At 43.9% G+C, this 22,454-nt stretch overlaps 2 protein-coding genes across 11 annotated transcripts in view; one reads left to right on the top strand and one right to left on the bottom strand.

Moving 5' to 3' along the window:
- The window catches only part of GRAMD1C (GRAM domain containing 1C), a 53,509-nt gene extending 40,884 nt beyond the window's left edge, over window positions 1-12,625 (bottom strand). For 4 of the 5 annotated variants that reach the window (XR_009727424.1, XM_061366688.1, XM_061366689.1 and 1 more), the window contains exons 1-2: window positions 12,279-12,371; window positions 10,711-10,839 (exon numbers count right to left, since the gene is read on the bottom strand). Coding sequence is in view for 4 of the 5 variants with exons in the window: in XM_061366688.1 (XP_061222672.1) it covers window positions 10,711-10,839; window positions 12,279-12,356 (207 nt within the window). In the remaining variant the exon portion in view is untranslated. Of the gene's footprint in view, window positions 1-10,710; window positions 10,840-12,278; window positions 12,372-12,405 lie in introns of those variants that run through there. The other variant, XM_061366691.1, reaches the window with a different exon arrangement.
- A 1,291-nt stretch (window positions 12,626-13,916) lies between these two features.
- On the top strand, window positions 13,917-21,809 carry LOC133219381 (uncharacterized). Of its 6 annotated transcripts, none has more exons than XR_009727421.1 (4): window positions 13,917-15,986; window positions 18,961-19,246; window positions 19,634-20,074; window positions 20,827-21,796. XR_009727421.1 is itself a non-coding variant. In XM_061366666.1 (4 exons), exons 1-4 carry the CDS (start codon window positions 15,920-15,922, stop codon window positions 21,712-21,714), a joined length of 684 nt encoding a protein of 227 aa, XP_061222650.1. In that variant the 5' UTR covers window positions 13,917-15,919; the 3' UTR covers window positions 21,715-21,809. The 6 variants fall into 6 exon arrangements, 3 of the variants coding, with proteins under 3 accessions (XP_061222650.1, XP_061222648.1, XP_061222647.1); XM_061366666.1 differs by lacking the exon at window positions 18,961-19,246 and having other exon boundaries at window positions 20,827-20,967; window positions 21,680-21,809; XM_061366664.1 differs by lacking the exon at window positions 18,961-19,246 and having other exon boundaries at window positions 20,827-20,967; window positions 21,470-21,796.
- Window positions 21,810-22,454: the final 645 nt, after the last annotated feature.

The raw sequence follows: 22,454 nt of genomic DNA, 5'->3' as shown, positions 1-22,454 counted from the left end.
ATGTAAAATCACAAGGAATGATATTAAAATTCAGATCACAAGCAAATACTCAAGCTACTTTCTAGGGTTTTGTTTGTGGGCTTGTTTTATTTTTCTTCTAAAATCCTATGAGATCCCATGAACAAGGGTAAAGAGAATCCCAAGTCCCCAGAAAGGAGTGTTCTATTAACTAGTTCTTACAGATGCACAGGAAGGTATACTAAAAATGTTAGACAGATTATCATTTACCCCTAACATTGACAACTTCCAAAAATCCATGTAGAAAAAACTCCCCAAAACTATTTCATCATTGAGAACTTCCAAAATACTGGATACTCAACTTACAAAATAGGTGGCACCCAGTGTCATGAAACTGACCGAATCTGGTACTTCAGAAATGTAGACAGCTCCCATTTACTTTGAAGTCTGGGTGTAGTTCATCCCACAGTAGCCTAGCCCATACCAGCTCCTGGTACGTGGACATCAGTCTCATCAAGCCATCACTGACCTGACATGTGGCAAAGCCCTGCTTTTCTGAAAGCCAGTTCTGGTCAATTGCTGACATGAACTCAGCTGAACTGGAATCCTGCTCACAAGAGGCCTGGTCATCTACACCTCAACAGCTACACTGTGCTTCCAAAAGCAGAAATAAAAGCCTTATACTTGAGCTTTGCCTATGCAAGTACAGTGTCAAATCATGCTGGAGCACAGTTTGGGAAACAGCCTACAAAATCCACAAAGTTGTCACAATTATGATTTTGACAGACAGCAAAATTTAGTGTCATGGCTTAGTATCATATGAAATACTGAGAACTATGTTGCTAACATTAGGTTACATAATTAGGAATAGAAAAAATGTATTTTTTTTTGTGAAGAACTTTTAAATTTGCCTTCCTTTCCAAGCAGAAAGAAAACTCGAATCAATGTTCAAAAAGTTGAACTTTTTCTATTCATATACTATGAGGTTCTCCATTTCTTCAGCAAACTTTAAGCTGCACAACCAGTTAAAGTCAGGTGGGGATTTTTTGTTCTTTAGGAAAAAAAACCAAACCACAAACAACAGTGGAAAAGATGCAGAACAATTCTGTAACAAAATACTTCATTTTAGAATTTGTGAGGAACTCTCCCAAGTTTCTCCCTTAAGAATTCACTGAAATTAGCTCAATTTCACAAGCCATTTCATTGTGTTGAAATAGGGTTCAGCTTAAGCTATTCCAACAAGGTCCTTGGGAAACAAGATGATAACCTTCTTACCAGTGACAAGAAACCCTCTTGTCACTAGCAGTGTTACAGACTTTTCCCCAAAAACCAGAAAACAGTTTGGATTGCGAACATCCTCTGCTTATGAAGCAATTGATTTATAATACTCAGTACTTTGTGCAAATAAGCATTCTAAAACATTCTTAAATGGTGAAGCCAATGTACTTTCCTAACAACTCAATCTGGATATAAAAATCTCAAGTTTGACATGTACAGTGAGGAGCAAAGCATATGCTTCATTTCAGAAATAAAACTGACTGAGGCATGAAGCTAATGTAAAGTCAGAAGACATACACCCCCTACACACACCTCCTCTAGCTGCCTGCAGCCTGTTCCAACCCATGCAAATCCCTGGCCAACACTCCGGCAGCCTCTACGGCTCTCCCTTCTCTCACCCACTAGCTCAGTCAGTGCTGGACATCATCCAGCAGAGCTAGCTAGTGTTCTGCCAGCCTTTGCTTGCATGCCAGCTTCGAAACACAGGCTGAAACACACTGGCCTTGTGGAACATAGGCACAAATGCTGCTAACAACTGGCCAAAGAAAACTTAAGATGTGGGGGTGGCATAGAGCCTGCCCAGCTCCAAATCTAAAAATCAGCATCATCTGAATGGATTTGGGAGGCAGACTACAGTAGCACAGATCATTTCAAGTCCACAAAAAAGTCCCAAAGGGGACAGCAGTGGAAAGTACTATCACCAGGGAAACACCAGCTTGGAAAGAAGCACTCAACGCCCAGCACTGCTGTATCTGATCAGCACCGATCTGTACCACTGAGGTCTATAGCCCACACAACAGTCTTAAAGATAGAGTGCATCTACGCCTGGCGGCTCAACATGGACCCAAAGTCTACTCTCACAAAAGACTTGGCCATTGACCACTTTATAATTCAAGCCATTGCTAAGAGACCTCAGTTTGAGCTCCAGAGCAGGACCCAAAATGACTACACTACCACCTCCCCCCCAGCCCCAGCTTCCCAGAGCTCAGTCTTTGTAGGCATGGAGCAGACACTTTGAGGCAAGGGATATAGGGCTTTGCATGCCCATCAGAACTCTCTACCTGTTCTGAAGGGGAAACAGCAGGCATGCATTTATTCTGGCTTCTTTGTGCTGTCTGTTCCTTTCCATCTACCTTACCTAGGACCTGCAAGTACCTACATGAAGTCAGGCTCTGACTGCTGTTTGTGTAGGGGGCTGGTCCAGGAGCAAGGAGGTCTACAAAGGAAACAGCAGGCTGAACAGGCCATGAGCCACTGCAGTAGTGAGGGGCTGTGGAGCCCCTCTGCTGCATGGCACCACCCACCCAACCCCAGCTGCAAGACTGCATCCCTAGAAGCTATCACAACACACACAGGGTTTTCAGAGCTATAGAAGAGGCAGGTGTCTCTATGGTGCATCCTCCTCACCCAAGGAAGGCCCAGCCTCCTGCAAGTCGGATCCCCTTGGGCACTTGGCTGAATTCAGAGCTAATGACTCACTCAACAGCAAGGAGAGAGGTCCTTCTCCCAGCACAGCCCTTCTGAGGAAGCCGAGAGAAGAAACAGAAAAATGCATTTCAAGGCATTTTAATTACTCAGATTTAAACCTGAAAGCTTGAAAGAGGAAGATAATTGAATACAATGGGGCTATATTTACAGTCATTTTGCCAGCCACAGCTGTTCACTAGGATTAAGCAGTTGTCTTTGTGCACCTAGCAGGGTGGTGGTGCTTCAGAAAGCTCACAGTTCTGTTGTCGAGATCAGCTACATATGTAAATAACAGGAACTGGTTTCACCAGAAAAACAAGGCAAGTCTTCTGCCTTCCCAAAGCAAAGCTAGGCTACATTACAGAGAATCGCTGTGTATTGAAAGAGCAGCAAGATATTGGGAGGCAAATTCACACAGAAAAATACCACTGGCAATTCCTTTGCCTGTAGAAGATGGTAAGATGATTCAAAAGGATCTCAGAAAGGCCTTGACAAAGCCTGTGTACCAGTGTGACTCAAGCCTCAGAAGCAGCATAAGTGAATTACATGCATTTCCTGTTTATAAGATAACACCATCTTCAGCTGATTAAACACCTGAGTCTGGAAGTCTGCAATTAGCAATAAGAATTATAATTTCAGCTTCTAATGTAATTATTTATATAACTGCTACCAAATACTTCCGAGTTTGGATGAAACAAACATTTGCATTTTAAATAAGAAGGTTAAGCAAAAAGCTCAAGAGATCTGGGCACATGCATCAGTAAACATCTTCCCCAACTCTGAAGTGGAAATAAAGGTGCTTTTTAGCTTCCAGGAGGCAAGACGATCTAATTTCATGATTCACTCAACATACTCATCAACACCACCCACAGCTGGCAATAACTTAGTTGACCCAGTAGTAAAATTATGCCTATTATGCCCCCGCCAGAGACCACGTTTCATGCTGCCTCCCTGAGATACTAGTACAAACCAAGATCACAAGGGTCTTAAGTGTCTACCTGCTTTTCAATTTGGGAAAAAAAAAAAAAGTGGATCTGTGCCTACTTTCCTGACTTCAAAGATGCAGCATTCAAGCAATCTGTTTTGTTTTGTTTTAGTAATTTCATCTACTACACAAGGATTTGAAAAACACAAACAAAAAACCCACAACAAAATAAAACCAAAACCACCAGACAACAAAAACCCTGTGATACATCAAGTTCTAAAACAAACCTAATCTCTTATGTATGAGCACTGCAGTTACTATCTTAACATTGTGTAACTGAAGCGAGTTTGTCACCCTCCCAGCTCAACATTATCCTTTAGCTCAGACAACTTGTCCGCTCCCCTGTTTGAGTTCCTGTAACAATGCTGTCCAGATTTCAACAGCCCTAAATGTACTAATATGATGCAATGGCAATTAAAAGCTCAGTGAGGATGATTTCCTTTTGGATAAAAATACATTCCTTTCTGAACAGCAGTTTCATCTGACTCATTTGTTTCTACAGCATGTGTGTGAAACAATTAGCCAATGTTATTTGTTAAGAACATCTGTTCCTTCACCTGATTTTTCACTGCAGGCTGCCGAAGTAATTAAAATAAATAAATATCAAGCTGCTTGTAGACTTACTTGTTCCACTTAACCAAGAGTAACCAAATACAGAAGCAAAAGAATGGCATGCCTCATTTCCCCTTTCCCATCCTTACTTTGCCAGAACTGGACTCTGGCATCCCTGACCTTTACTTAACAGTCCCCAGATTTTAGTCAGAAAAAAGTTCATGAAGGAAACAATCATCTTGGTAGTAATTCCTCCTGGTGGTGTTTACTTTTCAGCAACTCATAGAAGGATAAATAAATACTTTGGGTGAGGACTACGGTGAAAACGTGAAGAAGCATTAAACAAACTACAACAGTAGTTAACATAGGGTAATGTCACAGTGATTGTAGTCAATTACATGAACTGTTCTGGTGCAAATTGCACTGCTCACCTCATTAAGCCTGCTAATAGCCTACTGCACTTGAAATGACATGGAAAATAGCACCCACCAAGCAATCTTTCCTACGAAATACCCAAATTAATCTCTTCCTAGTCTACCTTAGAAACCAAATGCAGATTTTGCTTGTAGCTGTTTCTAGATTACAAAACCACTACCAGATTTGACTGAGCCATTTGCAGCAAAGACAGACCATACTTAATTTTTATTCAACTTCATATAAAAACACAGTGCAAAGGGTCTGCTGTTTCAAGACCTGTATATAAGTACAAGCAGATCCTACACATCATGGTCCATCATCACATACCTCAACTTGTTCTGAACAAGGAGCAGTATCTTGAGTCCTGATGGATAGTCATAGCAGAAGACAGAAGCAGCTGAGAAGTCATAGCCAACCAAAGTCCTGAATGACTTTACCTGTCATTTCCCTAGTAACTTTAGGGGGTTGCAGTAACAAATACACAAATATCCCAAGTGTGCACTTTACTGACTCTGCAAGCAGCTTCAATAAGAAAGCACTACCTAAAAAAAAATAAAAATAAACAAAATCCTTACTTACTCCATCCGATTTCTAAAATGCTGATACCACCAAGGAATCTTGACACAACTCAATCACTGCATAACCACCTGCTACACAGGATGACACAAAATGTAACTTTCAGAGTGCTCATTAGAAAACAAGCCATATACACTTGGCTAGAACATTCTTATAGTTTTGAATAGGTAAGTAAGTACTCCAATCATTTAAACCTCCACAAAATATTTCAGATTTTGATTATTTGTTCTCTTAAACATTTCCTGGAGAATTTCTACCCCTAGCTCCTACTAGAGGCTTAATTAAATGTGCCACTGAACAATCAAATCCTGTACAGTTTTGTTTACCTGCCTTCTTTCCCTCCTAAGGGATACAAGTAGCTCACCTGTACCAGACAAAGGCAGTGCTACACCACTGCCTGTTTGAGGAAATACTGAACAAAGCTCTAACCAAACCATAAAGTAAAAATAAAAAAAAAAAAAAAAAAATTAAAAAAGCAGCTTCCATTTCCTAGAATTGTCTTCTAAACATTTCACTCCATAAGCTATGTGCTGCCTTTCATTAAATAGATACCACCATTCAACCAACTCTTATGCTCTTTTTTCTGAACTATACTGAATTTCTAATGGTTTTGTTCCCAGTGACTGAAAGAACAAAAGTAAATCACAAAGCTGAAGTATTTTCTTCCTAATCTATTAAACTTAATCCTCAGGTTCTAGACTAATTCTTTATATGTCTGAAATAATAACTCAATATTATATATAGCTTCCCACTGCTGCAGGTGAGGAAAGCTTATTTAGATAGGGCACCAACTGCCAGTATCTGGAACAGGCTGAAACTTGACAGCAGTTGGTTCTACCCCAGTGCTTAGTTTCGAGCTGCATCAACGGCAATAGAGGGATTCCCAGAATGAGAACCGAGTAAAACACTTTAGCTTAAGCAGCTATGTTCAAAGGCTAGTCAGAAATACAGATTTTGTTGTTTCCTACCATTTTAAAACACTGCTTCTGTATAATCAGTGCTATCACGTGGCTGAAAAGGCACCTATTCTAGATTTCAGATATGTAAACAAACAACATACCAGTGCTGGAAGTACAGCAAAACCTTGTACTTGTTATGACACTTTACAGAATGGACAGTATAAGTGTGCTTAGGATTCTTCTTCTTTGGAGACCTACAGTATTCACCCAGTTCTCATCCTCCTGAGCAGACTGCTTCATACCAGCAAATAAACAGGAGGCTAAAAATCCTCCTCCAAAGTCACAAGCTGTATCTGTCCTTCACAACCCAATCATTGGAGACACAGACGAGATTAAAAGTTTTCTTCAGAAGTAGTAACATAACAAACACACAAGGATGAAGCAACCATCAGAAGGCCTTAAATACCAGCCTGCCAAAACACAGTTACCGATTTAACAAGCCCGGTAAACCATTCCCAGGGTGAACATGACTCTTCAGAGAAACATGGAAGAAGCACTCAAACTAGAGATGCAAGAAATACTTCATCTAACCCTTCTGGCCTTTGGTCCCAGGTATGCCACCTTCTATCTGTGCTGCAGTTAAGTTATGTTCCAAATAGTAACGTATATCCACATCCCTCCTGTGCAGGTTTGAGTCATATATCATATTCTTGGCATCCAGATTCTCACATGCTCCCACAGACTAGCTCTCACAGAAACCAAATCCATGCCTGTAAAAATTCAAACTCCATTTCCAAATCTTGTACAAATAAAAGCCTTATTTTCACTTTCGACTGTAGCACTTGTTTGCTTCTATTGTCCTACTCCTTTACACTGACCAACTCCTTAAACTGACATTACATTGCAAACAAATTCGCTTTTTTAAATCCTCTTATTTTTCGCAACACCTACTTGGCATCACACATTTCAAATTCTTAAACAAGCCTCTCAGATAAAAGCAATTTTCTGAGATGCTCATTTGATTTCAACTCTTTCCACCTACTTTTTCATTGCAAGGGAATTACTTACTTTTTTGTTCTTCCTTTCCATAGGCATTCTTCTTATTGTAGACACATATGGACTTACTTTGATTGCTTATTAACAGAAACTAGAGTCCTCAGACAAAACGCCTCAGTCTTGATGCAAGGATCCTTTTGATTACCTTCCTCTTTCACCTTTACCTTCTTCATTACAGTAGAATACTTAAAATTTTCACAAGGTTTCTTCTTCCAAGGATATTAATTCAAATTATATTTCAGTATGAAGAGCTTAAAAAGGATAAAAACTGAATTCAAATTCTCGAGATGAGGCTTCCAGATATAACAATTTCCAAAACATCTTTGACTTTCATCATTTTTATTTGCAGTAGCCAAAACTGGCAATCAAAAAGTAGGTGCAAGCTTTACAGGTTCCAGTGAAAAGGGAAAGACCTTGGATTAAGTTTGTGATCAAGCTTTTTTCTTCCTCCAGTGAGATTACAGAAGTCTGGCTTTGTTCACCTCCAGGGAACAGTCTTCAGACAAGGGAGAAAAAAGAAAAAAAAACCAAACAAAAAAACAGCCCCCCAAAAAACACCAAACAAAACACACAAAAGACCCACCCAGACACCATCCACCTTAACACCAGCAGTTAGTAACACTATCAATTCAAGAACTGCTTACAACAGCACAGAAAATTCTTCTCAAAATTTTTCAACAAAGCTAGCCAAAGTTGTGTTTTGGTTTTTAAGAGGGGGGGAAATTATGCATAGTAGGAGTCTTCTTCCTTTCCTGGTAATTTTTCCTGCTATCCTTCCTTCTCCCCACTCACCATAGCCAGGAGAGCAACTGTATCCCAGAGGCTTCCAAACCTAGCTTGCTGCTAATTACGTGTGCTTACAGCACTTATTGAGCATTCATGATACCTGGCCTGACTTCCAGAGGCATGGCACAACTGTTTACTCCCACTCAAATCCATGAAAAATTGAAGTCAAACCAGTCAGGCTCTAACATCCACATCTGGTTTCCATCATCAGAGAAGCAAAGAGTACATACTTAGAAGAAATGAATCCTTGGAGCAAACCAAAGTTGTCAGAAAGATGTAGCCTCTCAAAGCAAATAATCCAGGCAACAAAGCTGACCCCTGGATACTACCACAGGCTACTCCTGCTGCTGTAGCAAGTCCTTAGTCCTAGAGTAGGAATGAGCATAACAAATCCACACCTGCTACAGGACACAAAGGTCATCCTTTGTCAGATGTTAGTGACACATGCTTTGCACACTGCAACAAGCTGCCTTCTGTGTTATCACCTACACATTTACTATGACTCAGTATTTGGGAGTTTTAACGATTTGTTTATATAGTCAGCAGCTGATCATAAACCATGCAAGTTATTAAAACACATTTTCTGTCTGGAAGAGCAGGGAAAGATGCCAATGACATAACATTTTAATTAGAGTATCTTAACTTGTCTTGAATTTGTGACTTTCTGCTTCTTGCAGCTTCCAAGTTGAGTCCCTTGAAGGTGAGACGAGTACCACAGCCTCCTATAACCAGCTTCGTAAAGGTCTTTAAAAGCAATCAGTGACAAACAGTATGGCTTTATAAGCCACTTTACAAGCCACAGTGATATCTTAGAAGAAGCAAGTATTTACACAATTCTTTTGTTTTAACTGCAAGATCATATTTGCAGAACCTGATAAACACTAATTTCAAACAAATACTGAGGTCTTGAAGTATAAATCAGACAGAAAACAACCATTTAATCATACCAGACAACACCTCTCTTAGTGGCTGCTACTGTGCTGAAGAATCCCATTCCCCTTAAGTTACAGGCACACATTACTACAGGAAGCAGAAAATGGCACTGGGAGCTCACACAATATGCTGCAATGTACATGCCTAAAGCTCTGTTCAAAGAAGCTTCTAACCCTCATGTCTCAAACCTAAAAATGCAAAGCCAGTAGCATTGTTATATTCCTCATATATTCCATTTTACTGACTTTAGACTGCCAAGCCGATCAAGGAAAAAGAGAGTTGCTAACTGCAAGTCCAACAAACTGGCCCCAAGGCCTAAGCACGTTTTTACCTCACAAATTACCAACTGCTTTAATGGTTGTATACAAAGCAGCAAGACTTAGTTTGCACAATCTAATTTGCCATCTAACGAGAGCATAGCTGGAAGTTCCAACATCTGTGCAGCACACTTTGCTATTGATTCATGTACAGATATGCAGCTGGGCACAATGCAGAACGCTGTATCATCTCTGCCACTGTAGGAACAGCGGAGAAAATACTCAACAATTCAAGTATTCACTCACTTGGGTCTAGCAACCCAAGTCTACAACCTGCTGGGATTCATTTGGCCTGTCCCATTTCCACTGGCCCCAGATTACTGTTGTTCAGTTTAAAAGTACTCATACATTTCAGAGGAAGGTTATGCCAGGGCCCAAGATACAAAACCAATGTTCTGACCAGCAGAACATCCACTTAGTTTGAACAGGAGGAATAAAAAGACGTACAAGCTAGATTTATATAGACAGAGTTGGGAAATCTGATCCCCTAGTTCTGCTTGCAGGTCTGCCACAGATTCCCTATGGCCTTTGCTAGTTACTTAATCTTTCACCTGCCGAACACAATGAACACTCTGCTTACCTCATCAGTACATGGACACATGTCCTGATGATGCTCCTATACACAAGCGGAAGCATGCCAATTTACTCAGGCCTCCTGATGTAGAACCTGAGTCAGAGCTGTGAGGAAGGGCATCTAAGTCCTGCGTGAGATCAGGTGCTACCCTGCCTGTGGCTGCATGCCACAAGTGATCCCCTTCCCTTCTGAACTGCAGCAACCCATCTACAAAACTAACAGCAAAACATACACTCTAAGTATACATCCGCAAATTTACCTTCTCTGATTGCACCGGAGGGAGGGGGAGAGGGCAGGGGAGGAAAAAGGAGAAATCCATCAAAAGCATGACAAAAGTATTGAATAATTAAAGACAGCATTTATTATTATACCCTCAACTTTCAATGAGGCATCTCCTTGGAGAGGAGCAAAATTAAATCCCTCCTTCCTGTCCTTCCTATTCATAAATCCCATTCTTTACACAGAACACTGGAAGCTTATTTACTCTTGTGAAAAACAAGCATGTTTACTTGACAAAAGACACTAGGAGAGCAACACCTGAAGACCTACCCAGCACTGAGAATCAAAACTCAGCCCTTACTGTTAAAAAGCACCAACGATGTCTTTCTAAAGGCATGGAGAGGTCAATGAACTATGCAAGGACTGGGCACAGAAACCAGAAGTCCTGTCACTAACTTGATAGGTGACATCAGGTAAACAGCTTCGCCCCCTCTCAGTCTCAGCTTACACTTTAGTAAGCTGATAATGATAAAATTACCTGCCTCACTACATGGGTGGAGAGCGCTTTACTAATTCATGACTACAAAGCAACTTGAGAACTGTGGATATAAAGCCAGTATATATACACATAAAAATCAGGATATATATATTTATAAAGAAAACACAAGTTGGAAGAAAGATAAAACATGTTACCCAAAAGCTCCAGTCAGCACTCCAGCTATACTGAGCAGGACCCTGCATTTTCTCTGTGCACGGACTAGGAGTCTCCTCTGAATCAGCAAGGAGCTGGCTAATAAGACCATGATCCACTTCAAGAACTTCCTATGAACAAAGAAGCAAGGTATGTAATTCCAACAATGGAGGAGAAAAGCAAAATAAGATGGTTAATCCATGTAACAACTACATGGTAAGTAAAACTTGACATGCTAGTTTCAACCAAGTTGAGTAGCATGGAAGGACTTCCCACTTACAGCTTTTCCATTTATTTAACATTATTTCCCAGAGTATACTACAGTTAATTATTGCTTTAATTTTTATGAGTATTTCCACAGCAGCCACTTAACTTGAACACTCAAGCTGCACAGACAATTCAAGCCAGAATAACATCCACATGAGACATCAACATGTCTCCAGAATCTGTGGGACCTTTCAAAACTTAAGAAAGGTCACGCTGGTGTAGCATTTACTAGCTGACAGACATGTTATTATAACGAGATACATTAAATATTTATACTTAGTTACACTGCAAGTTGCCTGTTTTGTTGTATAGCAATAAAAGGGCAACATGTAGAGGCAAATAGTTCTACTCATATCACTTATTACAAAGGTAAGCACACTTCTTGTACGCTTACATACAGTCTCCCTTAGTATCTCTCCCACCTGGGAGGTCAGTTTTACTTTATGAAGAGAAACTGAGCCAAAAAATTCACTTGCCCCAAGCCACCTAGGAAACCAGCGCAGGGCCCTAACTGAGCACTACCACCACCTGTATTACTGGATCCATCAATAAGAGATGAAGTTGGGTTTCAGGTCTAAAACGACTCGAAACCAGAGCAATGTTGGCACTCACTCCCATGGCTAGACAGGGGTGTCAACACCCCGCCAACAGGCCAGAACTCTTCCGAGGCTCCAGCCAAACCGCAGGCCCCGGCTGGGGGTACGTTCGAGAGAAGGCACCGGGGTGAAGCAGAAAACAGGGACACCCCAGGCTATGTGGGGCAAGAAAAGCTGCTCACCGGAGGTCTTCCACGCAAACCCACGGACTCGCCACATTTTTACCAGTTGCCGCTCATCACCCCGGCTTCCCGCACGGCAGGCAGACCCGGTACTGCCGCGGGATCACCCTCCCGACCCACCATATTGCCAGAATCCAGCGGCTGCCACAGTAACCCCGAAGCCACCTCCCGGCAGTGCGGCTGGGTACCTCCACAGGGAGCTCTCGGCACCCGGGAGCCCGGACCCTCCTCCCTACCGGGGCCGCAGCAGCCCCGCCGGCCGCCCTCCGCCCCTCCTCACCGGCGGCCCACCGCGCCGCCGCTGCTCGGGCCCGGACAGCAGCCCTGTCCCGCGGCCGTGCCCGCCTCGTCCCAAGAAAGTTTCGGAGCGGTGCGCGGTGGCGGCAGAGCGGAGCGCGGCGGACCCACATCCCCGGGCGGCCCTGCCCGGCACCGGACCTCCGGGCAGCCCCGCGACCTCGGCCCGCCCGTCGCGTCCTCCAGGGAAGAAGCGGGGATCCGCCCCCCCACCCTCTCCGCACCTACCTGCGCAGCCCGCCGGCGGCCAGCTCGCCGTGGGCTCGGTGCGGCGGCGGGCCGTGGCGGGGCAGCTGCTGGGGGCATGGAGCCCGCCGAAGGGGCAGGCGGGGAGCGCGCAGACCACGACTCTTACCATGGAGGGGGCGAGAGCGGCGCAGCACCCGCTAACTGCCTCCGCGGGGCGCACGGCGGGGCCGTGGCCGCTATTTAAAGGAGCAGGCGCGACCGGGCCGCAGGGCCGAGGCTGGAAGCGGTAGCCAAGGGCGAGTGGTGGCGCGCCTGAGGAGGGGGAGCCGGCACGGGGAGCGGAGAGGCCTGCGGGGTGGGGGATCGCCGCCTCGGCTCGCTCCAGCAGCCTCTCAGCGGCTTCCACAAGGGTTAATCACAAAGCCTCGGAGCCGGTGGAAAGTTTGAGGACTGTAGCAGGAAAAACTCCGCCGGCGGCGGGGGGGTCCGGGGAGGCGGTGTTAGCTGCCTCCGTCCTGAGGGGAAGACCCGCGCCCCGCCGCCCCCCCCTGGCGCACAGCCCCGGCAGTTAACAACGCCGGGGCTGCAAAAGCCGTTCTTAAACGCGACGAGGGTTCAGCGGAAAACACCGCCGAGAGGCCGCTCCGCGGGGACACCTACGGGGAGGGAGGGGAAGAGAAGGGAAGGGAAGCCCGCCATCAGCCGCTTGCCGCCGTGCTGGGCCGGGCCCCGCGTCCCGACTATGCCGGCCGGCGTCGCGGGTGCTGGCGGGGGAGCGGGCGGAGGCCTGCCCCAGCCCAGGGGTTGCTGTGCGGGGAGGCTGCAGGCTGAGCCGGGGTGAGGGGAAGTGAAGCAAGTAAATGGTGGGGGACTCGCTTCAGGAAACCCCGATTCCCGTTTTTAAAGCTGCTGAGCAGCTTTAAAACTGCTCTGGGTTTCAGTGACCACCCAGAGGTTCGAAAAGCTGGGCTCCAATTAAGTTCGTGCCCCTCAAACCGGGGAGCCTGAGCAGAGCAATGATGGTTTGCACATCTGTGCCCTCAAGTCACCTCACAGGAAAATGGAGAGCCCTGTGACCCGGAAAGAAATCACCACCTTGCTGGGGGGCTGGATGGAAGACAATGAACATGGATACATGGATGGACAGACGGACGGATGGACGGACGGATGGATGGACGGATGTCCAAGGGAAGGAGTACAGCAGCCTGGCATGGGAGGGCTGTTTCTTCCAGCTGTCCTTTTTCTCACGAAACTTCCCCAGAAAGTGGGTTGAGGCTTTCCCTGAAGGCACATCTCTGGGCCATGTGATATCTGCCCACTGATAACATTAGCAAAAGTCCCTGTGGCTGACATTCCCCCCCCCGGAGCTGCAGGCCCAGACAGGACAGCTTTGTGGTGAGATGGCACTGGCTGGAGGCCAGGTGCCCACTGAACCTGCTCTGTCGCTCCCCCTTCTAAGCTGGACAGAGAGAAAAATACAACAGAAGGGTCATAGGTCCAGATAAGCACAGGGAGAGGTCACTCACCAATCACTGTCATGGGCAAAACAGACTTTACTTGGGGAAATCAGTTTAATTTATTACGAGTTGAGTCAGAGTAGGGTAATGAGAAATAAAGCTAAATATTAAAAACATCTTCACCCATCCCTCCCTTCTTAGGCTCAACTTCACTCCCAGTTCTCTTCCTTCTCCCCACCCTGCCAGCAGCACAGAGAGACAACACCACCAACTGTGAGTCTCCAAAATTTACAGGAAAATGTGAAAAAGCATGTCTGTTTTATTTCATTTTTGTTGCTTGCTGACTTAACTTGGACCTCAGAAACTCATTTTTTTTAAGCTTTTGTCAACAACACTCAGGGGACCAGTTTACTTTTCTTTTTGTCTAAAAACTGCGATTCTGCCTGAATCATGTTGGGTTATCCAAGTGGAAAGAGCTTCATGTTCAACTGATGGCTGCCAGCAAGACTAAAACCCCTTTGTATTCCCTCAGTTGAAAGCTGGCTGACCTGACAGTTATGCTCAGGCATGTCCTGTTTGATGGAGGATTCATGAGAGAATTGATGTTACAGGCTGAAATGAACAGAAACAGCATTTGCAGGTAGTACGCCTATCACAACACACTTGAGAGTTTTTTAGAAAGACACCAAATACTTAGGTTTGAATCAGACACTGTTCAGACACTGTTTGGAATCCTTTGGTCCAGCTCCATCTTCCCACGCTGACTTCTCTGACATGCAGTCATGGCCAGTACTCTAAGCCAGTAACTCAGCCCCAGTTCCTCTTCATCTGCCAGGTGCCTTTGGCTCTGCTGCTTATTCCCTCCTCAAACTCTTGATTGGTTTTGACTCCTCTAACTTCTTCCTTTTGTAGATATTTTGGGTTTGCTCACTAATAGTTTGGCAGTACTTCCTTCAGAACACCCTCACAATCTACCTTCCGTCTTTCTACTGAAGTGCTATGTTGTTCTGCACTTGGTTCCAGTTCCCTTCTTATGTATAGTTTACTTTGGAGTGATTCCTGCCTGGTAATCCCAGGTGTTCTGGCTCTCCCAACCTGTTTCAGAGAATAAATACTTGTCTTTTAGATTCCTTTAGCCTATCTGCTTTTGCCCATACAAGTGTTACCGCACTGTTGCTAGAGCAACAAGTGGTCACTCAAGGAATGAGTTGTTCCTTTTGATGTTTGGTCAGCAGAGTTTTGCAAGTCAGGTGTGGGATTTCTTGAAACAGTTACTGAGAAGCATCCACATGCAAAGATGAAGATGACAGTTCATTAAAAGCACATTCAAGAAAGCTGTATGCCAGTAGCATGATGGCAGATTTCCTTACGGTGTGGTGGGGACATTTTTTGGTGTCCTTTTTGCTTTCAAGTGCAAAGAAAAGCAGGAATACTCCTGCCTATCTATCTCTGCTGAATTGTGCTTTGTATGTGTTTGAATAGATATGGAATTGAGTCTCTACTGGATACTCAAGTACAATTCCATTATCTGAATAGTCTTAAAGATAAATAGAATGGTTAGATAAGGTGTGCCATAATCCCTGACCCTGCAGCTGAGGGAAGTGGTGTCAGCCAGCCGGCAAGAATGTCACGTGCTTGGTACAGCAGTGGCACTGCAGGCGGCAGTGGATGCTACAGGTCAGGGTTTGGGGCTGCTGCAGCTCTTCCCACAAAGCAGTGCAGTGTGTGTACCTTTCTGTGAACCTAGACTGTGTTCCAGAGCACCATCTACTAGTTTTGCAGACAGGCCATCTGCTTTAGAAGTTTTCCTCTCCAGCCTCCTTTACTTAAATGGAGTACAAGCTCTTGTCTTCTTACCTCAACTATGGAGGGGTTCAGCAGAAGAGAGGTCTTCTTTTGAGTATCTGGATATTCTGTACTCAGCCCACAGCTGCAGTATATACAAAGCCAAAGTGAAAAACAATGTTATTATCTTCCCTCTGCTTTCAGAGCATTTTCAGCATCTTCTCAGGGAGAGATCAGAACAGCCCCCAGGAAGTCATTGTTGTCATTTCAAACATGGCTGTCATCCAGAGCAGAGCACTGTGAGCTCAAAGCTGTGGTAACTTTAGTAAGTGTGACATTCACAGGGCAGAATGCGAGGTCTTGTTGCAATAGCACACACATATTGTTTTGCCTGTGCTATCAGAGGGAGAGACGGTGAGGCCATATACTTCAGCAACTATGAGCCAGAACACTGGGAAACTCTATAGATCTGCAGCATCTTCAATCCTCTTCTTCTTGCTGGTGGGTGAGTACTAAGCCACCTTCCTTAATTAGAAGAAATACAGCCTACTTCTACAGTTTGGCTTGAGAGGTTCTCTTCTTTTTTCAAAACCCAACTTTCCACTGAAGGCTTCTTCGGGATGCAGGAAAACAATACCTAGTGTTGTGCAGTGCATTAAAACATACTTTGCCTTATGGATACATTCCTGATTAGCTAATATAAATGTTCAGAAGGACTATGTCATTCTCAAGATGTGTATAATCATTGGTAGAAAACTTACTTTTGTTTTGGTTTTCTGATGTATTAGCAACTGGTTATTGCCACAGTCCATTTGCAAAAGCCAACCTCAGCCCAGGGCAAAAGTCATATAAATTAAAATGAGCAATGTGCAGTCACTGACCACTTAATCTTAGATAGCTGGGAGCTGTATACAGCTTGTAAAGCACCTCCATGGCACCAGCGGAGTGTGAAGTTGAGCTCTAAAGCCAACAAAACCATCTCAAAGATGGTTATTCCAGAATGAGATTATTTGTTTGTGGGTTGGCAATCGAGCCCTGTTTGCCCTCAACCTCTCCTTCATCTATTGAGTGTGAAGAAAGCAGAGGACGCTTAACTAGAGAGGTAAAATTTTGCACTGCCCTCCAGCCACCATTCTGCTTCCCTGATGCTGTTGGCAGCTTGCAGTGCTGCTCAGGAATACTCTAGGCACCAAAAAGTAAATTAGAGGTGTCAGGGCTGGAAGAGAGTGCAGGTATATTTTATTCTTTCCTGTTGTCCCACCTCCTCTAGCTTCCTGTGTGCATTTCTCATTCACAGCCAGTGGTATGGCCTTACATGGGAAAGTATCCACCTGAAGATTCTATAAAGGGGAGGCTAATGGCTTAGTAGGTGCTTTATTAGTGCTGCCAAATGTGGAGCACATTGTCACATTACATGGAGTCCCAGAGAGCTTTCTCCCCTTGTGGTTGAAAGCTGGCCATGAGCAACCAATGTCATATGACAGTGACCTATTAGATCATCCAGTCAGTTTTCAGGTAAAGACAAGGCCATCCGTGCTGCATCTCTGTCTATCTCAACTGCTTTCACCAAAAAGCCTTGAATTCTTTTCCTTCAGGGACTGAGGAACCCAAATGACTGGGGACCCACACATCACTGCTAATGAAACACTTGACTTAAAAAAAGCTTTGAAGCAAAGTCAACAAGGCATTTGGCATGCTATGCTCCCAGATGCCAGTATGATAAGGGCATTGTGTATTCGAATACCACTGAACTATTATGTTCCAGTTATGCAACCTTTCAAAAGAAAAAGAAAGAAAGAAACAAAGAAAAATAGAGTCTGTGCTGTGATCTTCTCAGTGAAACCCCCAAACAGAGCTGGGAAGAAATAATACAGCCTAATCCTCTTGCGTTTTGGTTTTCCTAATTAGCTTTAAGTTACATGCTTTGTATTGAATCAAAGATGTGGGATAACAGATGATAAGGCCAGTTTTTCATGACAGGAGGTGCAAATAAAACTCATGATGAACAGAGACAACATCAAAGCACACATTGTTTCTGCTCAGTTATATTCTCTGTGCCACTAAGTGACTGTGTAAAAATGATAACTTTTACATCACTAAAAGGAATAAACAATTATAATTGTGTTGCAGGGGCTGTGTATGGTAAGGCTGGAATATTTGTAGTGGGCAAGAAATTCTGTGGCCATTCCTTGACAACAAGGTAGCAGTAGCACATATGCTTTAGCTGAAGCAGCAGTATTCAGTTAATGATAATGGTTAACAAACAGATTTTAAAAGAGTACTTATGACAAAACTGCGCAAATTCACTCTAACAAACAACCAGATCCATCACATGAGAATATTTGGTGCACAAAGATTGTAGTATGTCAAGCTACCATTAGCTTTGTCGAGTATTTCATCAAAGTACCATGTCAAGATACTTCCACTTTATGACTGCTGCATTCATGCAGTTATCTAACTGGAAAGGGAAAATCTTGACCTCAGATTTCCCCAGGAAGATCCAGTGGGCTTATTGGTAAGATAGTGTGTGATCACAATGATAATATCTCATCTACTATCTTTAATAAGGACTACTTGTTTTAAGGGACTGGATCCAAAACTGCAGTAATACTTGGGTACCTAAATCACAGGCATCCAGTCCCCATGGATCAGTCTTCCAGTTACAAGGCCAAGATTTTCACTTTGAGGTAAAAGCACAGAGCACCAGACGTCTCTGAAGATTTTTCACATGTTTTGCTGATGCCTAATTTCATAGCCAGTTTATATATTCCGTGTTTTTGCATCCATGAGTTATCTCTTGTCTGATATTTAAACTGTAAGCTCTATACTCCATCCTTTCATAAGACACCTAGAACAACAGGGCCCTGCTGGCTGACAGAGATTCTCAGTGCTACTCCCATAAGAGTCATAAATAACAATAACTAGGGATATAACTGTGATTTTGTGTACAAGCATGCCTGGAGGAGCCATGCAAATAGCTCTCAAACCAATCATCAAGGCGTTTGGTTTTCCATTGCCTCAGATATTTGTCCCTGAGCATAGAAAGATATTGTCATTGTGAAGCTTTACCAGACCCAGACAATAGCTTTCATACCCTTTGGATGGCAATGAAAGACTCAAGACAATGGAAAATCAAATTCCACACTGTGGAATGGTCTGCAGTCCTTGGGACGTCCATCTAGTATGAAGGGGGACTATTTCACTTGAAGGGAATAAAACAGCAGGAGAACCTTTTCCAAAAATTGGTCCGAACACTTTCTTAGAGACAGCTGTTGGCTTATTTTCAACAGTTTGTTTTTCCCTCTTTTTGAGACAGCAACTATTCCCCTCATCTTCTGAGCCCAGGCTTGTTTCCAGAAATGAGATCTACTCACAGTACTCTTATCTCGAGGCTGTCTGGTACTATGATTAGAAGCTGAGTAAGAGAAGGCAGGTTTAAATCTGTATACAGGCATGTTGTCCATATTTTTCTAACAGAGGTTAGCAGGACAATGTGGTCCCTTCACAAAGGATAGATATCATCCTCAGTATCAGTACCTGCAGGATGTTAAAGTGCCATCCCCCAAGTAGCTGATAGGATCTGATGGGCGTTCAGTTTCTGGCAATGGAGATTCTGCCATCAATTTCAAGATTTCCCAGCCTGAAACTGGAAGCATGTGCCAAAACTTCTGAGACACTCACATTACATTTTGGGATGCAGGCAGCTGCATTAAGATACGCATATATTCACTGTACTTGTCGGAACAAAGCTGCCTGTGTGTAAGTGTATGTACATTTTTTGCTTTGCCTCAAAAGCAGTTGAAGCAGGAACATTAGGCCCCAAGACCTATTGGGGTGGAAAGAAAGAAATTAGTGTTCTATGTGGAAATATGGCTGAATGGGTTCTAAATTTCACCCAAAGCCATTGGACAATGGCATTACTCTTCCTCTAGTATGGCAGTAGAAAGGAACTGAGGATCAGCAAAAGACCTATCTGTACACATTACTATAAACTGAGCAGGAACTAGGAAGAAAATGCCTATCATCATAATAGTGATTACCCTCAAGTCCTAATTCCAGGAACCATTCTTTGTGCTAGTTAGGATTCAGGAGCAGATGGAAGGTTTGTCATATCACCCTCAACCTTCCTCTTCTTTCTTTTTCCTGGTGCAGATATCAGTGTCAGTGGAACTGCAAGCAAGGAGAATGCAGCTGGAACTGGCATTGCAGCACAGCCTTCATTGTTGACAACACCTGAGCCATGGCACCTTTTGGTGACTCAAACACCAGCCAAGGAAAAAGCCAAAGAGGGTGAAACTGTGGTCTTAAATTGCCACTTTAGCAGTCCACGGCATCCCTCCCTGACTGACCTGATGGTGAAGTGGTACAAGGAAGATGAAAAGGGGCAGATGGACCTGCTAGAGAACAACGTGACCATCTTGACAAATAACTCCAGGTTTTTCATGAGTGGAGACTTGTCCCAAGGGGATGCCTCCCTGGTGATCCTCAATGTGACAATCAGCGACCATGGTATTTATTTCTGTGAGGTTACGCTTCCAGACAGGATGGTGGTGAGAGGAGATGGCACAAAGCTCAGGATCAGGAGAGCTCTAGGTAATATTTAATGTTATTTACTTATTTTTTCTTCTTTCTTCTCCAGAGCTGGTCTACACACATGCAAAAAGAAAGAGGTTGGCCTGTTTGGCCTCTGCCAGTTAGGGCTTTGTATCATGGAGTGTAATTGCTCCATAGCATTTCTCATTATTTTTGTTAGACCAGCTAATTTTGATTGGCTTGCCTCTGTAAGCAGTCCCATGGGTATTATTATAAAGAGGGGCATTTACAACCAAAAGAGAAGGAATAGTTTTATCACTAAAATCACTGTCAGTGCCAAGAATGAAACAGCCAGACAAGTTCTCTTATACTCACATCTCTGTTTAGCAGAACCTCCGTGAGTGACAGGTGTCAAGATACTGTCTTAGAAAACAGTTCCAAACTCCTTTTTTTGGATATCGTTTCTCTCCAACCCACTAACTTGCATATTCATTTCTTATCTCTGCAGCAGCATCTTTTGCCATAGCATCTAGCTGTTAAGGGAGATTGCAAGAGAGTTGGGGCTGTCCTATCTAAATCCCCAGGAAGTGTAGCAGCTTCTTAAATTGGAATAAAATAAAAATTGAGCTCCATAGTGCAATACACTCTCTCCCATGTAGAAGTCCATGATTTCGTGTTAGACAAGACATAGACATAATTGATATCACCGTAAGTAGGTTCCTCTGCAGCCAGTGCAGAAAACATGCTGGCTGCATTGCCTATACTTGTCTGGACAACATCTTGTTACTCTCTGTACCTTCCTTCTCCACCAGGTTTGTTTGGTATAGAAGAATCCATTGGAACAATCATCGGGGTTGTGGCAGCTGGTGTTGGAGGAATAATGGTTCTGATCGTTATTTTAACCCCCCAGCTGAGGAGGTGTGTCCTCTGCATGAGACAAGGCTCTCACCAAGGTAAGAAACACAAGCCAAAGCCTGGAATACCTTGCCAGAAAGATGAACCAAATCATCTGTTTCCAAAGGTACCTGTTTTTTGAACTTAAGCAGGAATTAGCCATTCACTTACTTCTGGTCAGACACAGTACCTGGTTCAGGAAATAAGCAACATGGATGAAACTCTAACAGGGCTGGCTCTGTATTCTCTTTTTCAAATAGTTCTTTGTTTATGTAGGGTAGAGCTTCATGCATGGGCCTAATGAGTTCCTATAAACAAAACAATAGGATTTTCTTTAACTTCCACTTCAGCAGAGTTGTTTGATGAGATGCTGCTGCTTCTTTTAATGAAGTCCTGGGTCCCCTTCACTTCTTCTAGGTTCATGCTGAAGGATGGTTCTTCCTCCCACCAACTATGTGCTTGCATCTGTATTCTTGTAATGCTTTGGATACAGAAAGCCTGTAATGGCCTAAGTGTGTGTTTGAGGTGTGGTTTTGAAAGCCTAGTAATATCTGTTATTAGATCAACCGATCAGGTTGGGAAAACTAGATACATCCATGTCTAGATATGAGCCAAATAAATGACCCGAGAAGTAACTGATGAACCTGAAAGCTCGCCTGTTTTTTCCACCTCTGTCAGCCGGCCCAATTAGAGTAGACTGACACTGAAGGCTGGGTTTTGAAACGAGCCTAGTTCCTATTTTGCACAACCAGGATGTGGTCTGCGTTTCAGACGGAGCCCAGCTGACTTTCTGCTTTCAGTGGTGAGCTGTGTGGTTTGCACGTGTTACTCCAGCACCCAAAAATCTTCCACCTCCTGCTCAGAAAAGAAATCCCTGGAGGGAAAGATGCTCTCAACACTCACTGTGCCGCTGCCGCCACCTGATGGCCAGCGTGGTGGAGAGGCTCTGCTTCCCTTATCGGGCAGTCTTCCCATCCCTTGCCGAAACACACACCCACACCCCGTGGCTACTGCTGCCCACACAGCATCATCCCCTTGCAAACCCTCCGTAGGAACAGTGTCACAACTTCCTTACTTGCCAGGAAACCTTGGAAGAGTTTATCGTGTTGTATTAACTCTGTATCATTCTCCTCCTTGCTCTGTGTAGCTTGAGGTGCAGCTTTACAAGAGTCACTGGAAGATACAAAACCTGCAGGTGGAACAACTTCTGACACCCCATAAGCCAAAAATGGAGCTCTAGATGGAATAAAAGCCTTTACCTCAATACATGTCTTTGGCATTTTATTTTTGTTAGTCTGTTTCTTTTTCCTGCAGCTTTTCAGACACAGTGGCATATTCAGCATCCTCCTGCAGCCAGGAGCAAAACAGCCTTTTGTGAAGAAATTTGTATTATTGCCTGCCAAAACCCACTTAGTTTGGCCTCATAACCTCTGAATTTAGGCTCTGATGAGGTACATTGCGTCTTTCCCTGCCACTGCTTTTTATTTTAAAGGTAGTATTGAAGTTTGTTAGATGTGCTTCAGAAGAGACAGAAGGAGGCTGACCT

The sequence above is a fragment of the Neopsephotus bourkii genome, unplaced genomic scaffold (assembly GCF_033783945.1).
Source record: "Neopsephotus bourkii isolate Nb327-2 ecotype Australia unplaced genomic scaffold, CSIRO-AGI_Nbou_v1 NB_1350, whole genome shotgun sequence".
Taxonomy (NCBI): domain Eukaryota; kingdom Metazoa; phylum Chordata; class Aves; order Psittaciformes; family Psittacidae; genus Neopsephotus; species Neopsephotus bourkii.
This window is presented reverse-complemented; position numbering and strand designations above follow the sequence as displayed.

Excerpts from the sequence above, each read along its gene's own strand:
- LOC133219381 (XM_061366663.1), top strand. The coding sequence starts at position 15,920 with ATGAGCCAGAACACTGGGAAACTCTATAGATCTGCAGCATCTTCAATC. Across the intron at positions 15,987-19,633 it reads CCTCTTCTTCTTGCTGGTGG|ATATCAGTGTCAGTGGAACT; the intron begins GTGAGTACTAAG and ends TTCCTGGTGCAG. Across the intron at positions 20,075-20,826 it reads CAGGATCAGGAGAGCTCTAG|GTTTGTTTGGTATAGAAGAA; the intron begins GTAATATTTAAT and ends CTTCTCCACCAG.